Here is a 26,483-nt window from a genome sequence, read left to right as displayed (position 1 = left end):
TAATATACATTAACTAATATAATACACTTTAACTTTTTTTAGCCTGTGTTTGGAAAACAAATGATTTTTAACTTTGGTTATTATCGTCGACCTGGTCAAATTGCAATATTTAAGTCTTCTGATTTTGGTAAGACTTATCATCCATGGCATTATATGGTATCTTTGAGAGAACAATGCACAAGTGTGTTTGGAATACCTGAAAGCGAAATATATGTTCTGCCTGACCAAAATACAAACCGTGTTTTGTGTCAGGAATACAAAGGATATCCGTTTGAATTCAATGAGGAAGTAAGTATAATATTTTCAAAAATTATTAAAAGTACCAGTTAATACAAAAAATGATTGAAAATACACTGGAGACGACAATGATGAAAATATTTGAGGATAAAATCTAAACTTAAGTTGGAATAATTTATTCATATATATACACAAATCAAAAAACGTTTTTTAATTTTTTTTATGAAACTTCACTTTAAAAGGTTTCAAAGTGATGTTCCATTTTCACTTTCATTCTACCCTTATCTTTGGGGAAAATGAAATATGAAAATTGATAATTAGAAAAACTTATAATTAGCAAGCAGCAATAACAACGAGCAGTGCCGTCGGTACTAGGTTTGAGTCCCCCCCCCCCCTCCACACACACAAACAACAACAAACAAACAAACAAACAACAATCAATCATTAGGGCCCCAAAATATTAAAAAGTATTATTGAAAAAAAAAATATATACATTTGCAAAAGAGTCCCTAAGTATGCAAACGGGCTCTTTAAATTCGCAGCCCCCCTTCCACAATTAGGGAGTGTGTGGGAGCCTAGCCACGGCTCTGACAACGAGTAACAACAATTAAAAAAAATAACCACATAATTTATTATGCGCAGCACTTTTTGTTGTAAATAAAACTCGGTTTCTTTTATATATTGTTTTGGCATGCATGTTTGAAAAAACCAAAATTTGCGTCTTAATGAAGTAAGTGAATGATATTAGTCTCAAAATATTTTACATTGTTGAAACTTTCCTCAAAGTATTTAAGAATTTTTTACCCTTGACTTGGTTTGCTACTGTTGTTGTTGTTGGAGTCGCTGTTGTTGCTTGATTTATTTACTGCTCATCATCAAACTTAAGCTTACATTGTTTTCTAGTTTTTTCCTGATTTTTTCCAGCATATTTTAATTTTTTGAGTAATTTTATGCCCAATGTGCAAAGACGTCTATGAGACGTCTTTACAGCGTCTCACAGACTATATAACAAGTCCGTGGGACGTCCTTAAGACGTTCAGCGGACGTTTTGTGCCTACTGGGTGTTTATTTAGATAATCCTTTTAAATCTTAGCATGTCTGCATTTTCTCGCTTGTTTTTGTGTGTGTCAAAGCGTTAAATGGCAAAAATATGTCGCAAAAATGCAGCATGCAATCAAGTCGATTGTAAATTGTTTTTCATTTTGCAGGCGATTTGACTTTAAAGTTGAATTACTCAGCAACTATTAAATGTATACTGATGCTAGATATTGTGATGGAGATTCAAAAGGAAAAAAAAGCTGAGATGGTACCGTTATTAGCACTAATGGTGGTGGTCCTAGAATTGGTGGTTGAGATCAGGGTGTTTCAAACGTATAAACAGTTTGTAATTTTGACTGTTTGATTCTATTCATATCGAGTAGAAAATAAACTGGTATTTTGAAATCCAATGACTACTTCCTTTACTATTTTTACCAGAGCTGAAAGATTTTGCTTGCAGTTGACTAAATTATTCTTGAGATAAATTGCTGAACCTTATAAAACGCATAACACTGTTGAAGAAATTTGCGCGTAACTCTTTTTATACAAACATCAATATCTTTCGTAGCTTTTATACAAACATCTTTTCGTACCTTTTTATACAAACATCAATATCTTTCGTTTCAAAAGGTGCGACGAATAAACATCAATATATCTAGTAGCTTCTAAATTTGTGACGAATGAGATGCAAACAAACAAACAAGATATTTTTTTCAATGGAACTATGGCCTAAAAAAGTTACGCAGCCGAAAATTTAACAGTTTTTATATCATCCTTTTTGGAAAAAGATTCTCTACAACAAATTGAAATTTTGTCTTTTGATATTTGAAACTTTCATCTCAAGATAATGCTTATATAGTTTTTAAATGATTTTTTATTATTATTAGCTTTTGAATTTAACTTTAGGTCATGATTGACTTAAATGGTGATCTGAGAGGAGATGGCTCTGATACTTACGAATCGCCAGAATTATTGGTACGTGATTTGGCGCATTTTTTTATTAATTCAATAGATATAAAAGACTTTTTTCATTTAAACTAAAGTATATTGATAGTACTTTTTAATAATTGTTTAACACATTAAAAAGAATACTTTTATTTTTATTTAATATTTAAATTGAAGCTTTATAGATTTATAGTTTTTCTGTATAAATATTAGAGGTGGATGAACACAACTAACGTGCATATTCGCTTTTCTGGATTGTATAGAAAGTTTGACTACATTGATACAAGATGGGTAAGAAAACTTGAATCCTGTCATTAATTGTTTAGTAATTATGGCCTCTATTTTGTATAGAAAAGCTATACAAAATTGTTTTATTAATGTTGGTTTAATGTGTATATTTACTTTTTAGCATCATTACTCGGTCAGTGAAATTTCTTTAATTTCGCGTTGTGATTGCAATGGTCATGGTGATGGCTTAAGTTGCCCTGTTGACTCAGTGACTGGGTTAAGGACTTGTATTTGTTCTGACAATACGTGTGGTGCAAATTGCGAAAAATGTTGTCCGGCTTTCAATCAGTACCCTTGGGAACGAGGAACTCAATCAGCATGGAGTTCTGACAACACAACGTCGTGTCAGCGTGAGTATTTTTAATACATGAAAAATATCGAAAAAATATTGGCCTTAAAATTTTTTAATTATCTAACAGATGTAAATTTATAAACGAGAGATTTTTTTTATTAGACTTAGGCATCTTACTATTATTAGCATGGGGCTTAATGATAAGACTGAATTTGTCTTCTTCTAGTCCCGGTCATGTAATTATTTTTTTATTAGTTACGACTGTAAATTTTTTTTTATCGGCAAAGTGTAAATAAAAATAAAAAAAAAAGCAAGGATTTTGACTTAAAATACTAAGAAAGAGTATTTTGAGTCCTTACTTTTTCTTAAAATAAATACCAGTTTTAATTCAGTTGATAACCAATCATATACTCCAGTCTTAATAAAAGTCATTACATTTTGCTTACTTAGTTTAATTGGGTATTTGTATTGCTTACATTCTACATTGGCTGCGGTTTGTTGCTATGGTAACTTTACTATTTCAATGTCTTCTACTTTGTCTACTTGGATTATCTTTCATTACTAACATCTCGTAGTAACCATATGAGGAACCCATTTGCCAAGTCTTAGTAAATTGTGTTTGAATTAAAACGACGTTAAAAACTGAACTACACACAGCAGAAATTTTTTTTTGTTGTTGTATATTTTTATTACAAAATAAATAAATGTATAACAAAAATAAATATATAACAAAAATAAATATATAAAAAAAAGAAAATACAAACAATAAATAAATATATAACAAAAAAAGTAGTAAAAGTAGTAAAGTAAATATTTAAATAAATGATAGATTTAAGTATATAGAATATGGGCGTGCAATTTACTCAAAATTTTTTGTCACTTGCGTGGTTTGTGAGTCAACATTTTTGCGCGTTTTGCAGATAGGCTCCTCGTATATTCACTGCATTAAAAAACTAGCAAAAGTCCTTTATTGTTTTTGTTGCTCTTAAAAATCTCTTATCTGTCCTGGTATGGAATATTTATAAATGTAAATTTCATTTTAAAAAATATATTAAATTTTCATTTTTAAAGATTAGGATTTATTAGTTATATTTATTTTAATGTACTAGAAGATCTTTAAAAACACCACACAAAAAATTACAGTCTACATGAGCACGCTAAAATTTATCAAAATTAATAATTTCAACAAGCACTGAATTCATTTTATAGAAAAAATACAAATTACAGAATAGTGGAAAAACTAATATTAAGATCTTTTGAGACAAATGAGGTTTCATTTTTATTTTAGGAATGGTTTTAATTGAAGACGAACTCGCAAAAACTTTCATTGGTTACATCAGAGGCGATTCTATAAATAAAATGGGGGGGGGGGGTCGAATCCCTGAAAAGTACCGAGTGGCTTTAAAGAAGAAAAAAAAAAGGTCCTCATAACTATAATTTATCCAGCTGAACTATGTCAAATACCCGACTAGCCAACTAAATCTTTTATCTTCTCGTTAAATGTAGTTCAGCGTTGCCCTTGGGGAAACGTTGTTTTTGGGGAAGCGTTGATCTGCTTTAAAAAATCTATTAAAAATGAATAAGGCGATTTATTTTATCTTTTACAATTCAGTTACAGTTTTTAGTTGGGATTTTATTTGTATAACACTTTATTTCATCTAGCTTGTAACTGCTTTGGTCATAGCAATTCCTGCCGATACAGTCGAGATGTTGCCAATTCTCGTTTAAGTTTAAACAATGATGGAGAATATTATGGCGGAGGCGTTTGTGAAAACTGCCAAGTAAATTAAACATATTTTCGTTTTTATAGTTTTTTTAAATAAAGTTGACAAAAATTCTCGAATCTCAATCTTTTATATTTGACTGTAACGCAAAGCGAACATTTTTTGCCTTTATTTATTTAAGCATAACACGATGGGAATCAACTGTGAAAAATGTAAACCATTTTACTATCGACTATCGAATGTACCTCCGGATTCACCAAACATTTGCTTAGGTTTGCTTTTGTGTCTCATTAGATTATTTCACATGGTAAAACCTTTTAAAATAGAAACATCTTTAAAGTTAAACACGTGCAAACATTTTCTAAATAATATGTATGAATTTCGCTCCTAACTAAACAAGGTGCAATTTTGTTTAGCTTGTGGGTGTTCGATAGAAGGTAGCCAGCCCGGAAATAGTATGCTAAAGTTCGCTGAATGTATTACTGATTCGTCAATGATGAGTTTATATGCTGGAAAGGTTATTAAATAAAACTTTTTTTTTATCAAAACTTTTTTTACAATTAAAATTATTCATTTTTAAAATACTTACAAACATTTAAACAATAAATTCAAAAGTTCTTATCTTTAAGTTTGTATAATCTGAAAAAAATTCCACTGCAGACTTTTTGTTTATTAGAATGTTGGAGATTGTTTCTGTAAAGCAAACGTTATTGGAGCGAAATGCGCTACGTGTAAAGATCAATTTTACAGACTAGAACAATCAAATCCTTTAGGTTGCAGACGTAAGTAGTTTCAAGAAATTATTTTAAAAAATTATTTTACTATTGCACTCATCGCAGAATTTTATGTATATTTATTTTTTATCTACTTATATAATTTATATGTATATATTTTGAAATTTAGCCTGTGCGTGCAATTTGGACGGAACGGTTCAAAGGTTTAATTTATGCCACAAAGTAAGTTTATAAAAAACATGATCAAACAAAAATTTATTTCTAAATTTAGATATATTACATTATAATAAATAGAAAATTTATCAAAAATCGAAATACGTTTTAAATGACGCATTCAACAACAATTACAATAACAAAAACCTAAATTAATTAATAATAATAATTTACATAAAAAAGACATAAAAAATATAAAAAAATGAACAAAGCTAATGCAACTATAATTATCGATATACTTTCATCCATGACTTACTATATGCATAATATTGTAAGCCATGTTGCATCAATACTATTTTATTTAATGAAGTAGTTTAAATTAAAACCTCAAGTTTCAAATAATAATGCAAGGGAAAATCTAAACGAGGGAATTTTTATAACATTTCAGAACCGACGACACCAGGGGGCCGGTGTCGTCGGCCTTGTATTTAGCAAAAATAAAACTCATAAAAGAATTTAAAGATTACTTAAGTTATAAAAATGAAATTGTTATACGGAATGGAAAAGATATATACAAAATTAGTAAATACACAGTGTTTAATAAACAATAACAAAAATTTTTTTTAACAATTAAAATATTATTCAATTAATTTCATTTGTGTTTTAAGCTCTGAAGTTGCTGTAAAGTTTAATTTACTGCCCCGCTTTTGCAATGATATGGGCAACTTGAAAAATTTAGGTCCATTTTTTATTTTCAATCTTGAATGCAACGTTCTTTCTCTGTCTATTGGTTTCATACCTTGAGCAACTAAAAGGTTTTGATAACCAAAGTTTTTTCCAAACTTCTTCTTAAAGTATGATAAATATTCTACTTCATTCATGAGAACTTTTTCACATAGATATCTGTGAAAACGGTCCACTTTGGGGTTCATCACAAAACTGTTTACGTCAACATTTATTCCAAAACCTTTCGTTGTGATTTTTTCCGGTGAGCATATTTTTTCAAACTTTTTATTTTCTTTTTTGAACTCATTAACATCTTGCCAAAACGAATCTCCATAATCTTTAATTTTTTTCCAAAAGGTTTCGTTAAAGTGCTGATAAAGCATTACGTCAGCCCGGTTCCACTGTTTAATGCGTTGTTTTGTATGAGCTGTTAGATTTCCTTTTTTTAATCTTTGGTTTTGTTTTATATACAAAATGTCGTCGGTTTGCCAACATAACTCCTTTTTAAGTAATACAAGACTTTCGTCAAAATATTCTGTAATAAGAATTAGTTGAAACTCGTTTTCTAATGTCTTTAATACCCTCTGAATTCCTTTAGTATCCTCCAAATCCATGAAGTCGTATCCAAGATCATAAAACATTCCTGATTGAAGTAAGTTTAATGTGTCAGGAAGATCACCCATAAAAATAGTAAAGTTATACAAATACTCGTCGGGATACTTTAAAAACTCTTCAATTGGATTTGGGATTTTACTCAAGCCAAGAATTTTATCAAATTCGAAATAGTAAAACGAGCTCTCAAACTGGCTGACTGGATCTCTAATAATGCTGATGTATTTGGAGTTATCTTCCATTATCAATTTCATTTGGTCTCGATTATACCTAGTATCAAATAAAAACCAATTTAGTTTTTCTTTAGGCAATAAATGGAAACTCCAGTAGGGTCTTGCTGTTAATATGAACAACAAACAAAAGCAATTATTACTACTCTGACATATTAGCGTGGGTTTTAAATATTCTAAGCCTAGATCCGCCAATATATTGAATGTACGAATTGATTAGTAACTTTTTTTCTTTACTTTTAGTCAAACATTAATATCAATTAAAATGAATATCAATTTTATTACTTATTTTTTCTTTTTATTACTATTTATTATTATTTTATTTTTATTATATTTATTTATTCTCATTTTTATTACTTGAATATCAATAATATCAATTTTCTAATATTTTCAAAGATTATAAGTTGAAGCATATTAGACTTTTCTAATATTTTCAAAGATTATAAGTTGAAGCATATTAGACTTTTCTAATATTTTCAAAGATTGTAAGTTGAAGCATATTAGATTTAACACTTCGAGCTCTTTTTTTTATTGTGCCAATATTTCGTGTTATGCAATTTTATGTTTTAACTTTCTGAAAATACCTAATTAAATTCACATTAGAATTACGTCAACTAAATAAGGTTTTATTTACAAGATACTTATAAGTTATATTTGCAATATTGCAATATAATAGATGCACACTTTTAAAGGTAACGAATTTTAGTTTGCGGAAAGTTGTTAATCTTCGTCACACAGGTTAACAACTTTTTAATTAAAACACGTATATGCAGTAAAGTACATTGTATCTAATAAGTAAATAAAATATTCAAAATTTAAAAAAATTAAAATAATTAATACTTAAAATAATTTTTCTATTAAGATAAATAAACAAACACGAGAACGAGATCGTTTATAAAATTTTTTTTCAAATTTTGTCTTAAAACTGTTTTACTTATAAAATTGATCAAGTGTTTCTACAAAGTTTAACCACATCAAATAAATTTCCAAATACTTAGTTAATTACCTTGCATGGTTTGATAGAATATTTGCCGGAGTACCATCTAACCTTTGTAAATCTACGCTTGACCAATGAAATTTACGCGGCCAATCAAACCTTGTATTGTCCATACTTGGTAAAGCTACAGTAAGTTCGTGTAAGTCTGCGTACCTATTTAGTATATTTGTGACTGTACTGCTGGCGGTTTTATGAGTTTTTAGAAACACTATATTTTTATCTGGACTGCAACGTCTAAACATATATACATGTGTCACATGTATATATATATATATATATATATATATATATATATATATATATATATATATATATATATATATATATATATATATATATATATATATATATATATATATATATATATATATATATATATATATATATATATATACATTCATTCATAGATAATAATAGAATATAATTTTAATGTACCTTTCTCTGGTGATGTTTAGCGTTTCATCTGAAATTTCTAACAGACTTTTGCTTATAGTAGATAAAACTTTTTTGTTTATCTGCATATCTCCGAGGGCACTACTGCAAAATAAAAAAGCGCCATTCTAAATATTTTAAAAATAAAAGAAGCAAGATATTGTAAAATGTGCCGAAAAAGACTTTTTTACGCAAAATTATGGAAGGGAAAAAAAATTAAATAAATTTATTTTAAAAATTTTGAAAAAAATTAAAATTTATAGTTTTAAACGTTAAAAACACTTTTTTAAATCTTTTTTATTGCATTTATTGCCGTTTAGATAGATAGAACCATCAAATTTAATTCTAATATAAATATAACTTACTAAAAGTCATCCACCAAGTCAACGGGAAACCCGTTCTCTTTTGCTGGCAAAATATTTTCCAGTAGCGCGTTTCTAAAAGATGTTATTTTCGATAAAGCAGTAAAAGCAAGAAAGAATGATAAACTCCATACAATTAGTAGTATGATGAAAAAACGAATAGAATACATTGAATTATTACTAATCTCCTGTTCATAATCGACGTATGCTTTATTTTTATGAAAATGTTCTGTCAAAGAAAGCATTTTATATTCTAAGAACCTGCTAACTCCCTCTTCTCTTTATACTCTGACGTATCTCTAAACGTCAAAGTATTTAGCGTATAAGAAAACTGTACAACAAACTTAATTAACATAAACCAAAACGTTAAAAATTTATTGCAGCCAATTTTGCGTGATTAAAACCAACACAACGTAAACATAGAAACTGTTGCCATGATGGGTTCATTGGTTTAACATTGCCAAACGTACAAAATAAGTTTTTCCAGTTAAATTTTTAAGAAGTTTTACATTGTTGCTCACTTGATGGATAGTTTAAATGCACGCAAAAATAACTTTTTTTGAAACAGCCATCGCTAAATGATAAATTTCCGACAGCCGAAAAAAGCAACACGTTAAAGACGTTTAAGAGTAGTTTTTAGCAAACAAGGCAATATTAATAGCACAATAATTTTTCAATGGCAATTATTATCACATTTATAATAACAATTTACAGATAAATTTTTAAATTTAAAGAAAAAATCTTTTCTTTTTTTGTTATTTAGGTGCTGCAAGAAAACCTAATGATTTTTTTATATTATTTTTTTATTTAGGTGCCCTTAGAAGTCCTTACGGTCATATCACAGAGCACCGCGGATGAGCATTTGATTAGAAATTCACGCCTCCTTCCTAACCGATGTCGTAAAACTGTGGTGGTTTGTGGGTGTTCAGTGATAAGACCGTAAGGACTTCTTGGGGTACCTAAAACAAAAATTAAAAAAAAAGTTATAACATTTCTGGGGAAACCTTTTTGAAGGATGAATGAAGAAGCCATTTGAGTTTTTGATGAATAGAAGTTAAATTTAAGATTTAATTACGAATTTTAAGTGTTTAACAACGGTTGGTTTCTACAGCAAGTAGTGTTTTCCGCAATTAAAATTTTTTTTTTTTTAATTTAGTTGCCATATTCTAGAGTAAGCGTAACTTTTAAAATTTACTACAAAATAACAATTTGACACACAAAAAAAAGTCATCTAACCTCTGAAACAAGACGAAACTTACAGGCCCGTAGCAACCGGGGGGCAGCAGGAGCAATTGCCCCCCAATAATTTTTCAAATAAATTATTTTGAAGAAATTGACCGAAAAAATGACTAAAAAAAAAAGGTCCTTAAAACTATTTTGGGGTAGTACTGCCCCCCCCCCCCAATATATCTTTTTGTTCCTACGGGCCTGAATTAGTATACTCCAAAAATTGAAAATGATAAATTATCTTTATACTTAGGTTATATAACATATATAATAAAAGGTTGTGTATATAGTATATTCAGTTGCAGCGAAAATTCTATAGCGGAATTTCAGTGGACCTATATAGGTCATTTTGAGTGGTCCAGTGTAGTTTTGCATATCAGTTACTTAGTAGACCATTAGTTGCAGGCGCCAATTAACTACACTATTGTGTATTTACAGTTAAAATTTGTTTTACCAAAATAAAGTTGTTGAGTTCAGAATTTTCAATCTGTTAAATGAAGTTTAGTAAATCAAAAGGACCTTTAAGCCATTTTTCAACGTTTTACCTTGTCTTGTGGCGTTGATATAGCCGTGAAAATCTGGATTCTTTTTCTTTTAATATGGAACTGCGCTTTTTAAATGTCAATAGTTCTTTATCTATAGTCAAAAGTCATTTATTTGATATTCAATTTTTTTACATTTTAGGTTTCATGGTATGTAGGATTTCATGAATAGTAGATTTTATGGTGGTACACAAACAATTTTTTGATAGAATATGTAACTGATCAAAACACTATTTTATTTCAATTATGTTTATAAAAGTTTCTTCTCATTGTCGTCAATTTTACCCTTTTTCTCAAAGAAAACAGCAAGCCGCAAACGTCGTTTCACTTTCTACTCAGTGATGGATCCAGGATTTTTTGGTGTTTGAAGTCATAATTTTTGAACGCTGAAGGGTAATACTATACGACTTTATTGATGAATATAAGTCTAGTTAAAAATAGTACAAAAAATATTTTATCAACTTATTGCTCCACACGTTTGGAATGGGTGGGCGGGGGATGAGTGGGGTGGTAAAGTCAATGGGCTTTTTCGTCTCCAGCCTCTAATCATTGCAATTTTTTGCAAAACTTCATTATTTGACATAAATATAAACATACAAATGTTTGGAGTTTTTCTCAAATACCAAAAAATCCTGTATCCGTCACTGACTATACTACAGTGATCTTACTGATTTTAAACAGAAAAATTATATTATTATATTGGTAAATAATTATCAATAATTATAGTTATGACTTTTTGTCTTTTCTTAGGTTAAATGCGCAGCAGCGCATAAATTTTCATTCTTTAAAACAAAAATGTTTTTGAAATAAATACTTAAAGTTTTGTTCATGTTTAATTAAATATTTTTTTAACTTACAATCTTATAAATTAGTAATTCTAAATAATTTTTATTGTTACGTAATTACCAGGTATCACTTTGTAAAACTTTCTGAATTCTCAATAACTTATCCAGGGCCACACTTGTAATAACTAATATTTTATATATTTTTTTATTACTCGGCTAAAACATCTCGATTAAACCATCTCAAATTTAAAGAAATTTTACTTTTGTTATTTTATCGATTTTTATAAAATATTCAATTGTATCACGGAGGTAGATATTAATTCTTTTTCCTTCTATACTCACCATTCATATCTCTTATATGCACCGATTCCTCTAATTTAATGAAATAGAATTTATTAAAATAAAAATCAACATTTTTTCTTAGTAGAAATTAGTAGAAAACCAATTATCCAATATCTTAATTTTACACATTATTTTATCAATAAAGACACAACAGAAAATCAATTTCTGATTTTCTGATGAGTCTTTATTGATGAAACGCTGTGTAAAAAGAAAAAAATTTGGTAAACGATTTCCTAATTTATAACTGATTTTTTTTTTTGCTCTGTTTTTTTTTAAAAACATTTAGCTTTTTTTTTTGTAGAATCTATTAAAATTATATATATATATATATATATATATATATATATATATATATATATATATATATATATGTATATATATATATATATATATATATATATATATATATATATATATATATATATATATATATATATATATATATATATATATAAACACTAAATTTAAATAAGGGTTTCAAAATTCAACGTAATAGCATGCAAATTATTATTTTTATATGTTACGATGATTTATTAATATTTAATTTTTTTTTTTATATTGAAACAATTTTATTGAAATCCTGCTTAAGTCATTAAAATAAATAAATTGTGTAAGCAGTTTTATTGCAAGTTTATATAAATTTCATACCGTGCATATATGCATTCATTTGTATAATGCTCAAATTGCTCCCACACAGCTCAACTTACCCCGCTGGGACAGCTGCCCCAGTCTACAGGTTAAGCAATCATAGCAAAACTTTGTCTTAAACAAAACCAATTTTTTTTAAACCGACGCTTTGTTTAAGAGATCAGTTAGAATCAGTACAAAACGCTTAATTAGCCCGGCCCTACCTTAAATACAGTTCTACAAAAAGTGCATGCGTACAAGGGGAAGAAATACACTTTATTATAAATTATAAAGTCATACTAAGTTATTTAATAAAACCAGTTATTATATTTCTTTCTTCTAATCTCTGTTCTAGTTAGATATGTCTTACTTTTGTCGGATATTAGATATGTCTTACTTTTGTCGGATATTAGATATGTCTTACTTTTGTCGGATATTAGATATGTCTTACTTTTGTCGGATATTAGATATGTCTTACTTTTGTCGGATATTAGATATGTCTTACTTTTGTCGGATATTAGATATGTCTTACTTTTGTCGGATATTAGATATGTCTTACTTTTGTCGGATATTAGATATGTCTTACTTTTGTCGGATATTAGATATGTCTTACTTTTGTCGGATATTAGATATGTCTTACTTTTGTCGGATATTAGATATGTCTTACTTTTGTCGGATATTAGATATGTCTTACTTTTATCGGATAAGAAGTCGGTTTGTCGTGAAAAACTCTTTTAGTGATTGAATAATGATGATATTCTCCACACAAAAAAAATCAAAACCTTATTTAAAAAAAAAATGTATATTAATTTAAAAGATGGTGAACGTAATTTACGTATCTAAATAATTATCATAGCAAAAATAAATTTAAAAATTTACCTTTGTTATTTTTTTAGGACTTTTTTGGCCAATGTCCATGCAAAAGCAACGTAAAACTTCGTGACTGTACAAGATGCAAAGATGGATACTACGATCTACGAAACGATGATATAAACGGATGCAAATGTGAGTTTTGTTCCTCATTTAATTATATATATTTTTTTGTATAAAATTTATTTAACTACATTTGTTTTGTTTTGTTGTTTTTGTAGTTGCTGTTATTTTGGGCGAAAAAAATTTAGGTTTTAAATTAGAAATTTTTTTTTATTTAATTTTCTAAAGATCAAAGAAGTACAAATCACTTAATATTTTGTAAATTAGTGTAGTAGCTGCGGTTCTCAATGGAGCAGAGTAGCTTTAAAATCTGGCCCACATTTTAAAAATTTTTGCTTTTAAATAAAATATGTTTTATTAAAAGCTCTAGTTTAACTTTAGAAAACATATTGCATATTTTTTTTACCATTTATAAGGAGTAGGGTAGGACACCAATTAAAAGTATTTTGTATCTTACTCTTAAGGTAGGGTAGGGTACATCGTACATATGTGTATCAATTTATGCATATCATGCATATGTTTTTCACCATGATATCAACCTTTACAAATAAGAGAAAATATAGATTAGATAGAAAAAAGTAAAACAATAAGATAAAATTCATTTAACTAAAAACTATAAAGTTTAACAGAAAAAACATGTTGCGTTTTAACCAAATGAAAAGAAAGTCAAGTTATTCAGATTAAAAAAAAAGAAAAAAAGTTCAGAAAAGGATTTGAGTATAAGAATATTGAAAAATAATTATATGAAAAAAGAGTTTCTAACCATTTTTAAATATTGATATTTTTAAAAATTTGCCATTATTGACATTTTTTTAAAAATTTTCTGTGGAAGATTGTAAGTTATATACTCAATAGTTTCAAAATTTTACAAAACTGTTTCTGAAAAGATTTATGTGGCAAAATCTTGAACAAAAAAGACCTCTGTGATATGAGTTATTTTTGAATATTTATCGCTTTTTTTACAATAATTAAAAAATCAACATAACTTTTAGCTTTGAGGGTGAAATATTTATGATGAGGGTGAAATATTTATCATGAGGGTGAAATATTTATGATGCGGCATTTTAAGTTTTACGCTTTTAAACATTTTTGTTCTTAAGTTATTTTTGACAGAAGATTTTTCCTTGTTTTTCCTAAAATGAGATATATATTTTTCAAAACATTCTTGAAAAGTTATACACGTAGTTATAACATGTTACACCATGTACTTTTGGTATTTTTCTTGTTCTTTTTAATTTGTGAAAAATTTAGTTTAAAAGAAAATATTTTTTTTTATACATTAAAAATAGTGATTAGATTAATTTATTAAAAATGGTGATTAAGTCAAGGCTCCTTTGGAAGCATTCAGCGTGTATTAAGATCTCTTCTCTTTTTTATAACTACTTTGAAAAAGTAGTTATAAAAAAGAGAGTGCGCCGTTTACACGACCGCCCTTTTTTCATAGATTCCTTTTTCTTTTTTTTTTCTTTTTTTTGTTCTTTAATTTTTACAAATTCGTAATACTTAATAGAATCTTTACAGAGTAAGTATAATTAAAAAAAAAAAAAATCACAGTTACGTTATACAAAAAATATATAAAATAAAATTGTATTATTAGAAATTACTTCAAAGAACGCTGAGAACATGCAGAAGACCATTGGTCATGTCATCAAGAAACCGCTATGCGTTACTAATATTTTTGGATATTTCAATATAAATAAGTTTATATTTAAAAAAAAAAATGTTATCAGTTTTCGGCAGAATGAAAATAAAAATCCAAAATGCAAAAAACAAAGAATGCAGACAAAAAGAAGTTTTTAATTTTTTTAATTTTATTTCAATACACATAAATATAAGCAGGTACACGATTTGCTAAATAGGTAATATATAATCGTTCAAGTGTTGATAAAAAAGCCTATTATTTGTTTTTGTATTTTTGTTATTGCTGTTGTTTTTGAGTCATTTAGAGTTTTTAGAGTTGTTAGAGTTTGCATTGGTTTCGGAACAAAGTTAGTTTTATACATAGTTTTAAATGCTTTGGGGTTAATAAAAATTCATAAAGTTGTTAGTGTTTAAAATGATATCTTTTAATAATGTTTTCAGAGTATTTAAGTTATTGAATTTTTCCAGTTGAGTATTTTTGGATATTAATTTGTTATATAGACAAGGACCACGGTAAGAAATGAAAAAGCGCGAGAGGTTAGTTTTTTTTAAAGGTACGTTGAAGTTTCCGATTCCTCTGGAATGGTATCAATTTTTGCTATTTTGGAAGAAATTCTTTGAACAGTATAAAGGAACAAGTCCAATTTTATATTTTAGGATAAATAAAAAATTTTGGAATATATTAATTTGATATACATTTAATGCTTTCAAATTTTTTTAAAGCGGCTCAGCATGCGAGAGTCTACCCTTATTAAAAACTATTCTTGCAGCATGTTTTTGTTTTCGATATATTGTGGTTTGTTTGGATTTATGAGTACTCGCCCATGCAAAATTAGCGTATATGTAGTAGCTTTGTACGAACGAGAAGTATAGGAACTTTAAATTATCCGGAGACAGTATAGAACTAGCTTTGTAGAGGATGCCAATGTTGTTTGATATTTTGGTATTTAATATATCTATATGTGATTTTTATGAGATGTTCTCATCAATAAGTATCCATAGAAATTTAGTTGCTTGGGTTCTCTTTATTTCTTCGGTATCTATATTTAGCGAAGGTAAAAGGGGATGGTATTTTTTTAAGGTTAGAATGAAAAAAAATGTATTTGGTGTTTTCTGTGTTTAGCGACAATTTGTTAAATTTTAACCAACTGTTTGTTTTTTCAAGTTCAGTATTTGTAGTTTCATAAAGTTCTGTAGTTGATGAGGATGCATAGAATAAATTGGTGTCGTCTGCGAACATTATGACATCCAATTTACTTGAGGCTTTAGGAAGATCGTTTATGTATATTAAAACATTTTAAAAAATTTTACGGAAAACTGTCTTGGACTGATTAAGATTCGGTAACATAGCTACATGCTTGATAGTTGAAATTCGGAACACTTATCAATGAATGTCTATTCTATCATATTCCTACGTCTTCCTGGTGATTTTTTTACTATTACTCAACTTTTAAAGCATTTATACTTTTGAATTTATCTCTTTTAAATGTAAAATATAATATTTTTGATGGATGACGTAAGTTATAGAAATTTCGACCTTTTATGCAGATTAAAATATAAAAATTATTTTATGTAGGGCAAAGGAGGGCATTAAGACCACTTTTTTCATATACTTTCAGATTTTTCTATTGTAAAAAATGAATATTGTGAAGTTCAGGAATATTTTTTTTCCTAGTGACAGACAACATATTTGTATGCGAGACATTGCATTTTATACGAAAAAAAAAAAGTTTTGTATAGTGCCAAGACTGGTAAGAAGTTATAAAAAAAAATCGCAAAAAATAAAAAAAGGGGGGCAATAAGACCAAGTATATTGAATTTATATATTTTTACCAAGCGCAATTGTTAAGTAATTACAAAAAGAGACACTTTAATTACAAAAAGAGACAATATTTAAGTTATCAAATTTTATTTGATAACTTAAATATTGTCTCTTTATAATTAATTTGTAATTAAAGTGCCTTCAACATTATATAAAATGTCAAATATGTCAGAACACACCTATTTATCACTTCTATCTCCATTTATTCCAAAACCTTTCATACGGTATAAGGTAGAATACGGTACAGTAGAATTTTGACCACGAATAAAATACTATAAAGCTAAAGATTTTTTCAAGTAAACACAAATGTATGATAATTCACAAAAACAGAAGCCCCAATTGTAGCTCCGAAAGGTGAACTTTTGGACCTATATAAAAGGGCCTACATAATTGTTCGGGGAGAAAAAAAGATTTTTCCAAAAAAAAAATTATTTACCGTTGGAACAATTTAACTAATTCTAATTTATATTTGTATAAGAAATGTGGTCTAAAAATGAGTATTTAAGAAACTATTATTAAATATGCCAATCAAAATGTTATAAGGAATACAGGTATACATTATATTTTGACTGTTGAAGTAATCCTTTATAGACGATATAATTTATACAAATTATATCGTCTAAATTAAATCTATTGTCTATAGCTATTCATTATATAAATAAAATAAATTTCAAATCCAATTGGTGGTGTGTGGTGACTAACCACGGATCTATGCCAAGGGTGGATCCATAGGAAGGGGGAGGTAATCGCTCCCTTAGACATTTGCAATTTTTTTTTTGTTGTTGTAAACTTTTATATTAACACAGCACTTTGGTTAAATTACGTGAGTAAATTAAAGATATTTAAAATCAGCAAAATAAAATTATGGACTTGCCTGCTTAAAAATTATCTAACCTGAATATTAACCCCCCCCCCTCCTTCATAGGTAGTCAGGATCCACCAAATCGAAAAAACATACCTTTCCCTCCCCCCCCCCCCCTATTACTACAAAGTCTGGACCCCCCTTCCCCTTGATATGTGCTCTTCATTAGTGATCCAGTAGCGAAAAATTCTGACTCGTTAGTAACTTTGTTTCCTTAATAATAACAAAAACATAGTGTTACTTTATTAAATCTTTAGTAAAAACTTTTTGAAACATTATGGTTAACTTTTGTGTCAAAAACGACTGAAATAAACTTAATTATTCTTTATTTCATATCGTCAAAATATGCAAACTTATAGAGACCATTATCCTATATCTTGTCTTTTCTGTAAAATAGTTACATAATTATTTCTTTTTTTAACTTATTTTTAATTTATCTTAAGGTTCTATCCTTAACGTATAATATTGTGGTAATTTGAGGCTGGGAACTGAAATATCTCAAAATTTTGACACTATTGAGCTAATAATTTTTTTTTTGACTATCTTATAAAACATTTAAATTTATCAGCAGGTTTTTTAATTTGATCAAATAACCTTATGTTTAAAAGTTACAATCATGTAAGATTTCACCTTCTCTAAAATGAGGGGGTTGTATACTTTACTTGATCATATTTTTAGAATACTTAAATAAAATTAAAAACTTAAAAATATCATAAAACTGTGTGAAAACAAATAATTAAAAAGGAGTCAATTAAAAATAATAATTTTTAAGATTATATTTTTACAAAAGCTTAGAACAATTACTACACTTCCACTCCATGACTTAAACATCATCTAATTCAGTTATCATAGTACATTTTACATGATACCAAATGTCACAAACATCACAGCACACCCACTGATCACCTTTATCTCCACAGCCACCACATTCAGGACATACAATGTTGCTGTTGCCATTTATATTATTATTTTTTTTCTTCAATTTTTTTTTGTTTTGTTTTTTTGAAGCTTCTTCTCTTGTTCGTTTTAAACATGCTTCTGATGTTAAACTTTCACCATAGCAAAACCTTTTAACCCATGCAGATCTTCCACGAAGAGAGGTTTCTGCACATTTAGACTGTAATTGTTTAAGAAAAAAATCTTTGATAGAGGAAGTCGATGTAGAAATTGGTAATGATGAAGCAGATGATATTGATGTTCAAATAGGAGCATCGTTAACACAAATGCTTTGAAGATTAGGCATTAAACATGATCTTGTGAGATGATTAGTGGAGAATGTAGGTTTCTTTACTGGTCACTAAAAACATTGATTAAATAAACGTGTGTCAATAGCACCTTTGTTAAGAGGGAAAATGCCAGTTCCCTTAAAACCACTTTTGACTTGTTTCATAGTAAAGGAACTCATAAAAAAGGTACGTAGTAGCCCTGGAAAATGTTTCTTGGATACTAGTCAATTATGTGTTCTTGCATATTTTATAAGAAAACTTTGCCATTTACTTTTTACAGGTCAAAAAACTGATGTGTCTAAAGGTTGAAGATGGGTGAGATGAGCAGGAATGCGTAGGAGAATAACATTATTTTTTTTTTGCCAAATCAATAAGTGGGGAGCTAATATGAGAAACATGACCATCAAATATAAAAACGCGTGGGAGGTTTGCAAGATGCTTTGTATACATTAGAAATATGCTTTGAAACCATTCTAAAAAATGAGGGCACTCCATCCAGCCCTTACTACTAGTAGTATAAACAGCTCCATCAGGGCCACCTTTAACCCAGTCCATATACAAATTTTTTCCTTTGTAGATAATTTATGGTGGCAATACATGCCCACTTGCAGAGCATGCACAATTGACAGTAATTTGCTCCCGGCCTGATCCACCAATGACGAGAACGAGAAGCACTCGTTTTGCTAATACAATTTGCTCCTTTGGGTCAGTGATAAACCCTGATTCATCAGAATTAAATATTTGACTAGGAAGGTTATTAATTCCTGCATTTTTTAATGTTTTTTTGACTAAATCAAACCAAATTTTGATGGTCTCAGGATTTTCAGCACGGCTTCTTGAATTGCTTAAATGTTCAGTTTTTCTTGGTGTAATTTTGGGATTTCTTTGCAAGAAGGCAAAGAATTCCCAAAATTACACCAATGAATGAATGAAATTACACCAAAGAATGCAACCAGTCTTTACTTAGTCGAGAATCTATAAATGATGTATCAATACTGTTTGTTTTAAGAAAATCTTGTATTAGATCTTTTACTTCACCTCTAGTACAACCCCATCCCCAATCAGCCATTAAAATAAGGCTATTTTAATGGCTGATTGGGGATTTCCTGGCTATTTGAGTAGGATTTCCTTCCTCCCTGCTTCAACTTTTTGTATGTTCGAATCATACTAAAAAATAAAAATAAACTTATTTTCAAAAATACATTTACAAAATTTATTTTTACATTAAAAAGTTGCGTTTAATTTTAGTCATAATTATTAAACTAAATTTATAGCTGAAATTTATAGCTGATTTAAATTTATTAGAGAGTTTTGCCATTTTTTACTAATCAGGGAGGGCATTAAGACCTACTTGTTTTAAAATAAAAGTTTTATACTCTAAGTAAACAAATAAATAAAATTTTTTGTAACAAGTATCTCAAATAAGTCTTACCTTTGCTAGTATAAAAAAAAAATTGTGTGCAATGTTTAAATTGTCAAAACCTTGATTGGACTGCTCAATGACTCAATGATTTTTACTAAAATAAATATGACATTTTTATTATTATTATTTTTATGTCTAAATATTACTTAAGTAGAATGCGTAACTTTAAAAAAGGACTTACTAAACTTAGATAGTACTTTACTTTCAAGAAAGATAAAAGCAAACAACTTGTTATAGACTTTTTAACTAAAAACTGAGGAGCACCGATATTGGAAAATTTTTTCATAAACTTCGCACAAAATTAAACTGCCGTAAAAAACGTCGATATTGAAAACCAAATTAATCATGGTAAAAAATAAGTTGTTTGTCCAAGAAATGATTTAAACTACTCGCTTACGTAGTTAGTAAATATATATCATGAAAAACTTAGTAAATTATTATTTACACAATAGCATAAAGGAATTTAGTATTAGCTCTGCTCAAAAATATCTTATTGCCCCTCTGATCTTATTACCCCACTTTACCCTACCTCTTGCTACGTTAGCGAATATGTTTTTAAACTTAGCATGTTTAAACACTAAATTTGTTTTTTGCGTGAATTTTCGTTTATATTTTGAAGCGATGACGTATATTACGTCTCATAACCTTAAATGCGTTACAAAAGCACACTCTTGTTTTAATTTGGTACGTAATTAAGCTTATCAATTTTGTGAAATTCTCTTCCCAAACTTAAATATTTTAAAATTATGTCTTTAATATCTTTAATATTGATAAATATATTTAATTTCCAGTCAAACTCTTTTTTTTTTTTTTTTTTATAAAAAAAACATTTTATGTAATATTTGGCAATTTTGACTTAAATAATCCCTCTATCAATTCGCATTAGGTTTAAGTAAAATTTTTTGCTCTAAAAATGGTCTAACAATGTTTATATTATATATTAAACAACATTAGTATTTTTTTTTTCGGTTATTTTTGCTAAAACATAACATTAAACTTTTCAAAATCAGCCAAGTTCGTAATTTCTGCGGGTCTATATAAAAATCAAAAAACCCTTTGATATTTTATTGAATGTTAAACGGTAAAACAACTTATTGCTGTTTATATTCTTTTTACAGAACAAAACTATCTGTAATATTTCAAAAGTTATAACAGTTTTAGTAACACCCCTTAAGTGAATAATTTAAAAAAATAAAAAGAAGCTATGTCTACCTTGAAACAGAAGTGTGTTTAATATTTTAAAAATAAAAACAATAATTAGATTAGCAAATCGAACAAATAGTTTTGTTACGGATTATCCAAAACATGATATTTCCAGAACCTCTTAAATGTCATAGTTCTTAAACGTCATATCTATTAAATAATTTAACGACATTAAGGATGTATAAAATATTCGCATTTAATAAACAATATGGCAAAATGCCATAAGTTATTTTCAATATAACTTTTTCATATCAATTAACATTAAGAGATAAAGACTGAACAAAAAATGATTTCATAAAACAAAACAATATTGTTATCATATCCTTGTTAAAAAAAAAAGTTTGGACATAATTGAAAAAAAGTGTATTCTTATTTTAAAATGCATACTATTTTCAAATTATAGGTATGTGTGTAAAAATTTCAAACCATTTATTTATTTAAGTTTTATATATGGTTCGAAAGAGCTTTGAATTTGTAATAAAATGGTGAAAACTTGAAAAAAGAATTATTGCAAGAAAAGTTATGCTCATTTAAGTATAGTAGTTATTATAAAAATTAAGTATAAGTTTTAATATTATTATGCTATTAAGTTTAATATTATTACTACATTAGTATGCTCATTTAAGTATAGTAAGAGTTAAGCACTTCTAGTGCTTAACTCTTACTTCCAATCTTTCTTGGAAACCATATATCAAATCAGTTGCAAAATTAGCATCTGCTAAGGTTGCATCTCTTTATCGAACTCGTCACTTTCTTACTTCGGATTCTATTCTCTATCTCTGTAAATCTCAAATCCGGCCTTGTATGAAATACTGTTGCCATATCTGGGGCGGATCTTCTAATGATGCCCTTTCTCTTTTAGACAAGGTGCAAAAACGCATTGTAAACATAGTTGGACCTGCTCTTGCAGCCAACCTCCAACCATTATCACATCGTCGTAATGTTGCTTCTCTTTCTCTTTTCTACAAATACTAAAATGGGCACTGCTCTAATGAGCTAGCGTCTCTTGTGCTATCTACTAAAATTCATTCTCGTGTTACTCGTCATTCAATTAAGTGTCATCCTTTTTCTGTGACTGTTCCTAAGTGCTCCAAAAACGCTTATTTGTCTAGTTTTTTTCCTCGAACATCAGCTCTTTGGAATTCGCTTCCTTCATCTTGCTTTCCTGATTCATATAATTTGCAATCATTTAAGTCATCCGTTAATCGTTATCTTGCTCTACAATCTTCATCTTTTCTCTTTCAGTAACTTCCAACTTTAATTAGTGGCTGAAGCCTTGCAGCCTTGTTGGAAGCGAAGATGTTTAAAAAAAAAAAATAAAAGTAGCATTTTTTATGAAGAATTGCTTAAGAAAAATGCAACTTACGTATAAAACTCGCGTTCGGCTAACGGCAGCTTTGTTATAAACCATTGTTAATTTACGTTTGATTTTGCATAATGAAATGTCGTCGCATTATAGGGTTCTATCTGCATTTTTTTATGTTAAAAAAATCTAACAATTAAAGTTTCAATTAATAATTAATAATAAAAACAAACAACTTTAAAAATATTATGAATAATAATATATTTTTAATAATGAAACCATAATAGCATAAACGACTTGTAATTTATAACTATAAAGAATAATAGCATTTTAAAATTAAATATCGAAAGTTAAGTTCTTACAACATAAAAAAATGCAGATAGAACCCTATCTCATGCGACGATGTGCAAAACGATTTTAAAACGTTATGAAAAAAGTTTTGAATTAAAATAACAAAATATTTTTAATGATTAAAACGTAATTGTAAAATTTATAACAAAATTTTATAAAACAAACATGCATAAAAAAATATCGCGTATTTTTGCGATATTTACAATAATATATATATATATATATATATATATATATATATATATATATATATATATATATATATATATATATATATATATATATATATATATATATACATATATATATATATATATATATATATATATATATATATATATATATATATATATATATATATATATATATATATATATATATATATTGTAGTAATTGTGTAAATATTTCTTGTTGAAGGGTGCTCAATACGAAAGTAGAGCAATAGCAATATATAGTAAAAAAACTAAATAATTATAACACTCAATTTATTTAAAACAGTACTCAGAGTTTCACGCAAATAGCGATCATCAGATGTTACAAATCTCAAAAAAGCAACGACAAAAAAAATATATTAAAAATACAGTGGAGTGTCTTCTTTGATGACATATATATATATATATATATATATATATATATATATATATATATATATATATATATATATATATATATATATATATATATATATATATATATATATATATATATATGTATAATACATATATATATATATATATATATATATATATATATATTATATATATATATATATATATTTATGGTTAAGGGTATATATATTTGTTTTATTTAATATGCACCAAGGTTAGATTTTCTATAGCGTATAGGTAAAATTTAAATAAATTAAAAGCCTTGGCGTTTTCGCCTCATTTTATTCGTTACTAATGAATTTCAATGAAAGATATATATACAAAAAAGATATATATAACATCAGAAAAGGCGTGACATTTTAGTGGGGGTCGAAGTACAAAAAAATGATCATAAAACACCATTATAGTTCAACTAAAAACCTACAAAAAAAATCCATCAAAACAATGGAGGGGGAGGGGCATCCCATACGGCACTCCTTCATTTTCCCTCCTTAGTCTATATATTTATCTAATCTTATATAAATTCCAACAAACCGCAAAAAATAAAAATAATCTTTTTAAAAACATGCTTCTTTAACAAAAAATTTAGACTAATAATTATTTTCTTTTTTGCTTAGTAAATTTAACAGAATTGTGGCTTTGAAGAAATCCTAGTTTTTGAAGCCAAAAAAACTGTGACATCCATAGCTAGAAAGAGTCGATTCTTTAGTAGGCAAAGGAAACCACATCCAATGATATCTAAAATAAAGTAAACTCCTAAATTAATATTGCCATACCTATTTAATAAGGATGCCTTATGTCCCGGATAATAAATCAATATATAACTGTTATTATTGCATTAACAAACATAATCAATCTTTAAAAAAATATGATCTAACCGGTTTAATCTTGATATGAAAAAGATCAACATCCATTGAAGCAATCATGTGGTTTTCATCATGTTGTGTAACCTTACAATGATAGATAAGATAAAATATATCATATATATATATATATATATATATATATATATATATATATATATATATATATATATATATATATATATATATATATATATATATATATATATATATATAATTAAAGCTAACAATTAACTAATGTATAATAAATTAACATCTTACTGTTATTACTGAATGAATAAATATAGTCTTGAGGTCTTTAAATAAACATCTACAGTAGCAAACTGCCATCATAGTTAAAACCTTGCAATAAAAGATAAATGAAAATATTTTAGATATTTAGCACAATAACTGAAAAACCCATTACAAATTAGAGAAGATGAGAATGATTTTCTAACTTAAAAAAAATTCAAAATCACTTAACTCCTGATACACAACACATTTCCCATTACCAAACTGAAAAATCGATAGAAGTCAACCCTTCAATACTTTTTAACCTGAATTATAATAGATTTGATTATAAATTATAATAAAAAGAAAGTTATATTGTGTTAGCGTAACTATCTGGTAATGGCAGAGGCCATTTGTTTAGAGTGTAATGATTTATTGAAATTAAACACTAACATCTCTCAATCCATGTAAACAAAAGTCTGTCTTTCTGGGTAGAAACAATGCATAGCCATCGTTATGAATAACATTAATTATTATAAGCCAGGCAATTTGCTTATATCGAATAGTAAATGTGCTTTGGTTTCCCATAACACGTTGCAACCAGGTCAACCCTGGTTGTTGGATATCAGTAACTAACCGACTACCTAAAATTACATTTCTAGATACATATATGTATACATAAAAAAATTAAATAATTATAAATCTATTCATAATCTTAAAAAAGGGAAGGTAGAGAATATGATATACATTAGGCACTGTAAAATTTATTATAAAAAAAAAGTTAACCTACTATCTATAAATATTATCTGTTAATGCAAGTTTATAAGACATTTAAAATAGCATATATCTTATTATTACACATTTCTATTATGTTATCACCATATCACCACTTATTATGTCTGCAGAAAGTTGATATTTGCTCACATCATACTCAACACCATCATCATCTTCATTCTCTTTGGGTTTCCAATAAGAAACTATACATCACTTTTCTTCTTTTTAATGCTAACAATTCTGCCATAATATACATCCTGAGTGTTAGTGGCATTATCGAACCACATGTGGCAAATACTTCTTCCAATAGCAGCTCCAATAAGAATTTCTTCAATATCTGAGGCCTCGTTATTTTCTAGGTCATAAGACATTTCTTTTACTTGATCAGGCATGAATTTTTAAAATATTTTTTCTACCTTTCTGCGTTCTTAGTCTTCTTTTTTCTGAATTTTATCTGCCATTCATTTTAACAATTCTAACTTTAGGTCATTATGACATTGCATATTTGTAAGCCGCTTTTTTCTGGCATTAGAGATAGCCCAATATATCAACTTGTTTTGAATATCAGTTGGCTTTTTGCTTAACAGAGCAGTTGTTTTATTTTTGCAAGCATGAAGTTTCGAAGAAAGAAAACAAAGAGTGACATTTGGAGCTTTGTGCTTTGCAGCATCAAACATACCCATAAATTCTTCTGAATCAATGTTTTGAAGCCTAGCTGACTTAGTCTGGTATTTAAGGTGATCATTAGAACTCATTTCAAATTGCCGCTTGTACTGCCTGACAATGACGCTAATAACTGCATTAAGGCAGTCAGCTAATGCTTTACTCATTTTATCAATTTAAAATTAAGCTCTGCTACGTTTATGTAAAAACCATAAAGAGATTCACAGTATTTAAAGAATAAAATGATTCACAAAATGGTTATTAAAACATTTAATGAAAAAACTTGGGTCTTATAGGTAAAATTTATA

At 27.6% G+C, this 26,483-nt stretch overlaps 2 protein-coding genes across 4 annotated transcripts in view; one reads left to right on the top strand and one right to left on the bottom strand.

Moving 5' to 3' along the window:
• Positions 1-26,483, top strand: part of LOC100197510 (laminin subunit alpha-1) — a 119,733-nt gene that overhangs the window by 10,588 nt on the left and 82,662 nt on the right. The window contains exons 2-11 of the mRNA XM_065815339.1: positions 43-288; positions 2,182-2,250; positions 2,434-2,511; positions 2,630-2,858; positions 4,463-4,581; positions 4,706-4,796; positions 4,941-5,041; positions 5,201-5,306; positions 5,428-5,480; positions 13,190-13,298. Of these exons, the coding sequence (XP_065671411.1) occupies positions 43-288; positions 2,182-2,250; positions 2,434-2,511; positions 2,630-2,858; positions 4,463-4,581; positions 4,706-4,796; positions 4,941-5,041; positions 5,201-5,306; positions 5,428-5,480; positions 13,190-13,298 (1,201 nt within the window). The remainder of the gene's footprint in view (positions 1-42; positions 289-2,181; positions 2,251-2,433; positions 2,512-2,629; positions 2,859-4,462; positions 4,582-4,705; positions 4,797-4,940; positions 5,042-5,200; positions 5,307-5,427; positions 5,481-13,189; positions 13,299-26,483) is intronic.
• Positions 5,968-9,305, bottom strand: LOC124815149 (galactosylceramide sulfotransferase). Of its 3 annotated transcripts, none has more exons than XM_065815342.1 (5): positions 9,032-9,156; positions 8,774-8,845; positions 8,412-8,513; positions 7,986-8,210; positions 5,968-7,019 (listed from the first exon to the last, which is right to left on the bottom strand). In XM_065815342.1, the coding sequence occupies exons 3-5, from the start codon at positions 8,495-8,497 to the stop codon at positions 6,050-6,052; spliced, it is 1,281 nt and encodes a 426-aa protein (XP_065671414.1). In that variant the 5' UTR covers positions 8,498-8,513; positions 8,774-8,845; positions 9,032-9,156; the 3' UTR covers positions 5,968-6,049. The 3 variants fall into 3 exon arrangements, with proteins under 3 accessions (XP_065671414.1, XP_065671413.1, XP_065671412.1); XM_065815341.1 differs by having other exon boundaries at positions 8,939-9,150; XM_065815340.1 differs by having other exon boundaries at positions 8,774-9,305.

The sequence above is a fragment of the Hydra vulgaris genome, chromosome 13 (assembly GCF_038396675.1).
Source record: "Hydra vulgaris chromosome 13, alternate assembly HydraT2T_AEP".
NCBI lineage: Eukaryota > Metazoa > Cnidaria > Hydrozoa > Anthoathecata > Hydridae > Hydra > Hydra vulgaris.
This window is presented reverse-complemented; position numbering and strand designations above follow the sequence as displayed.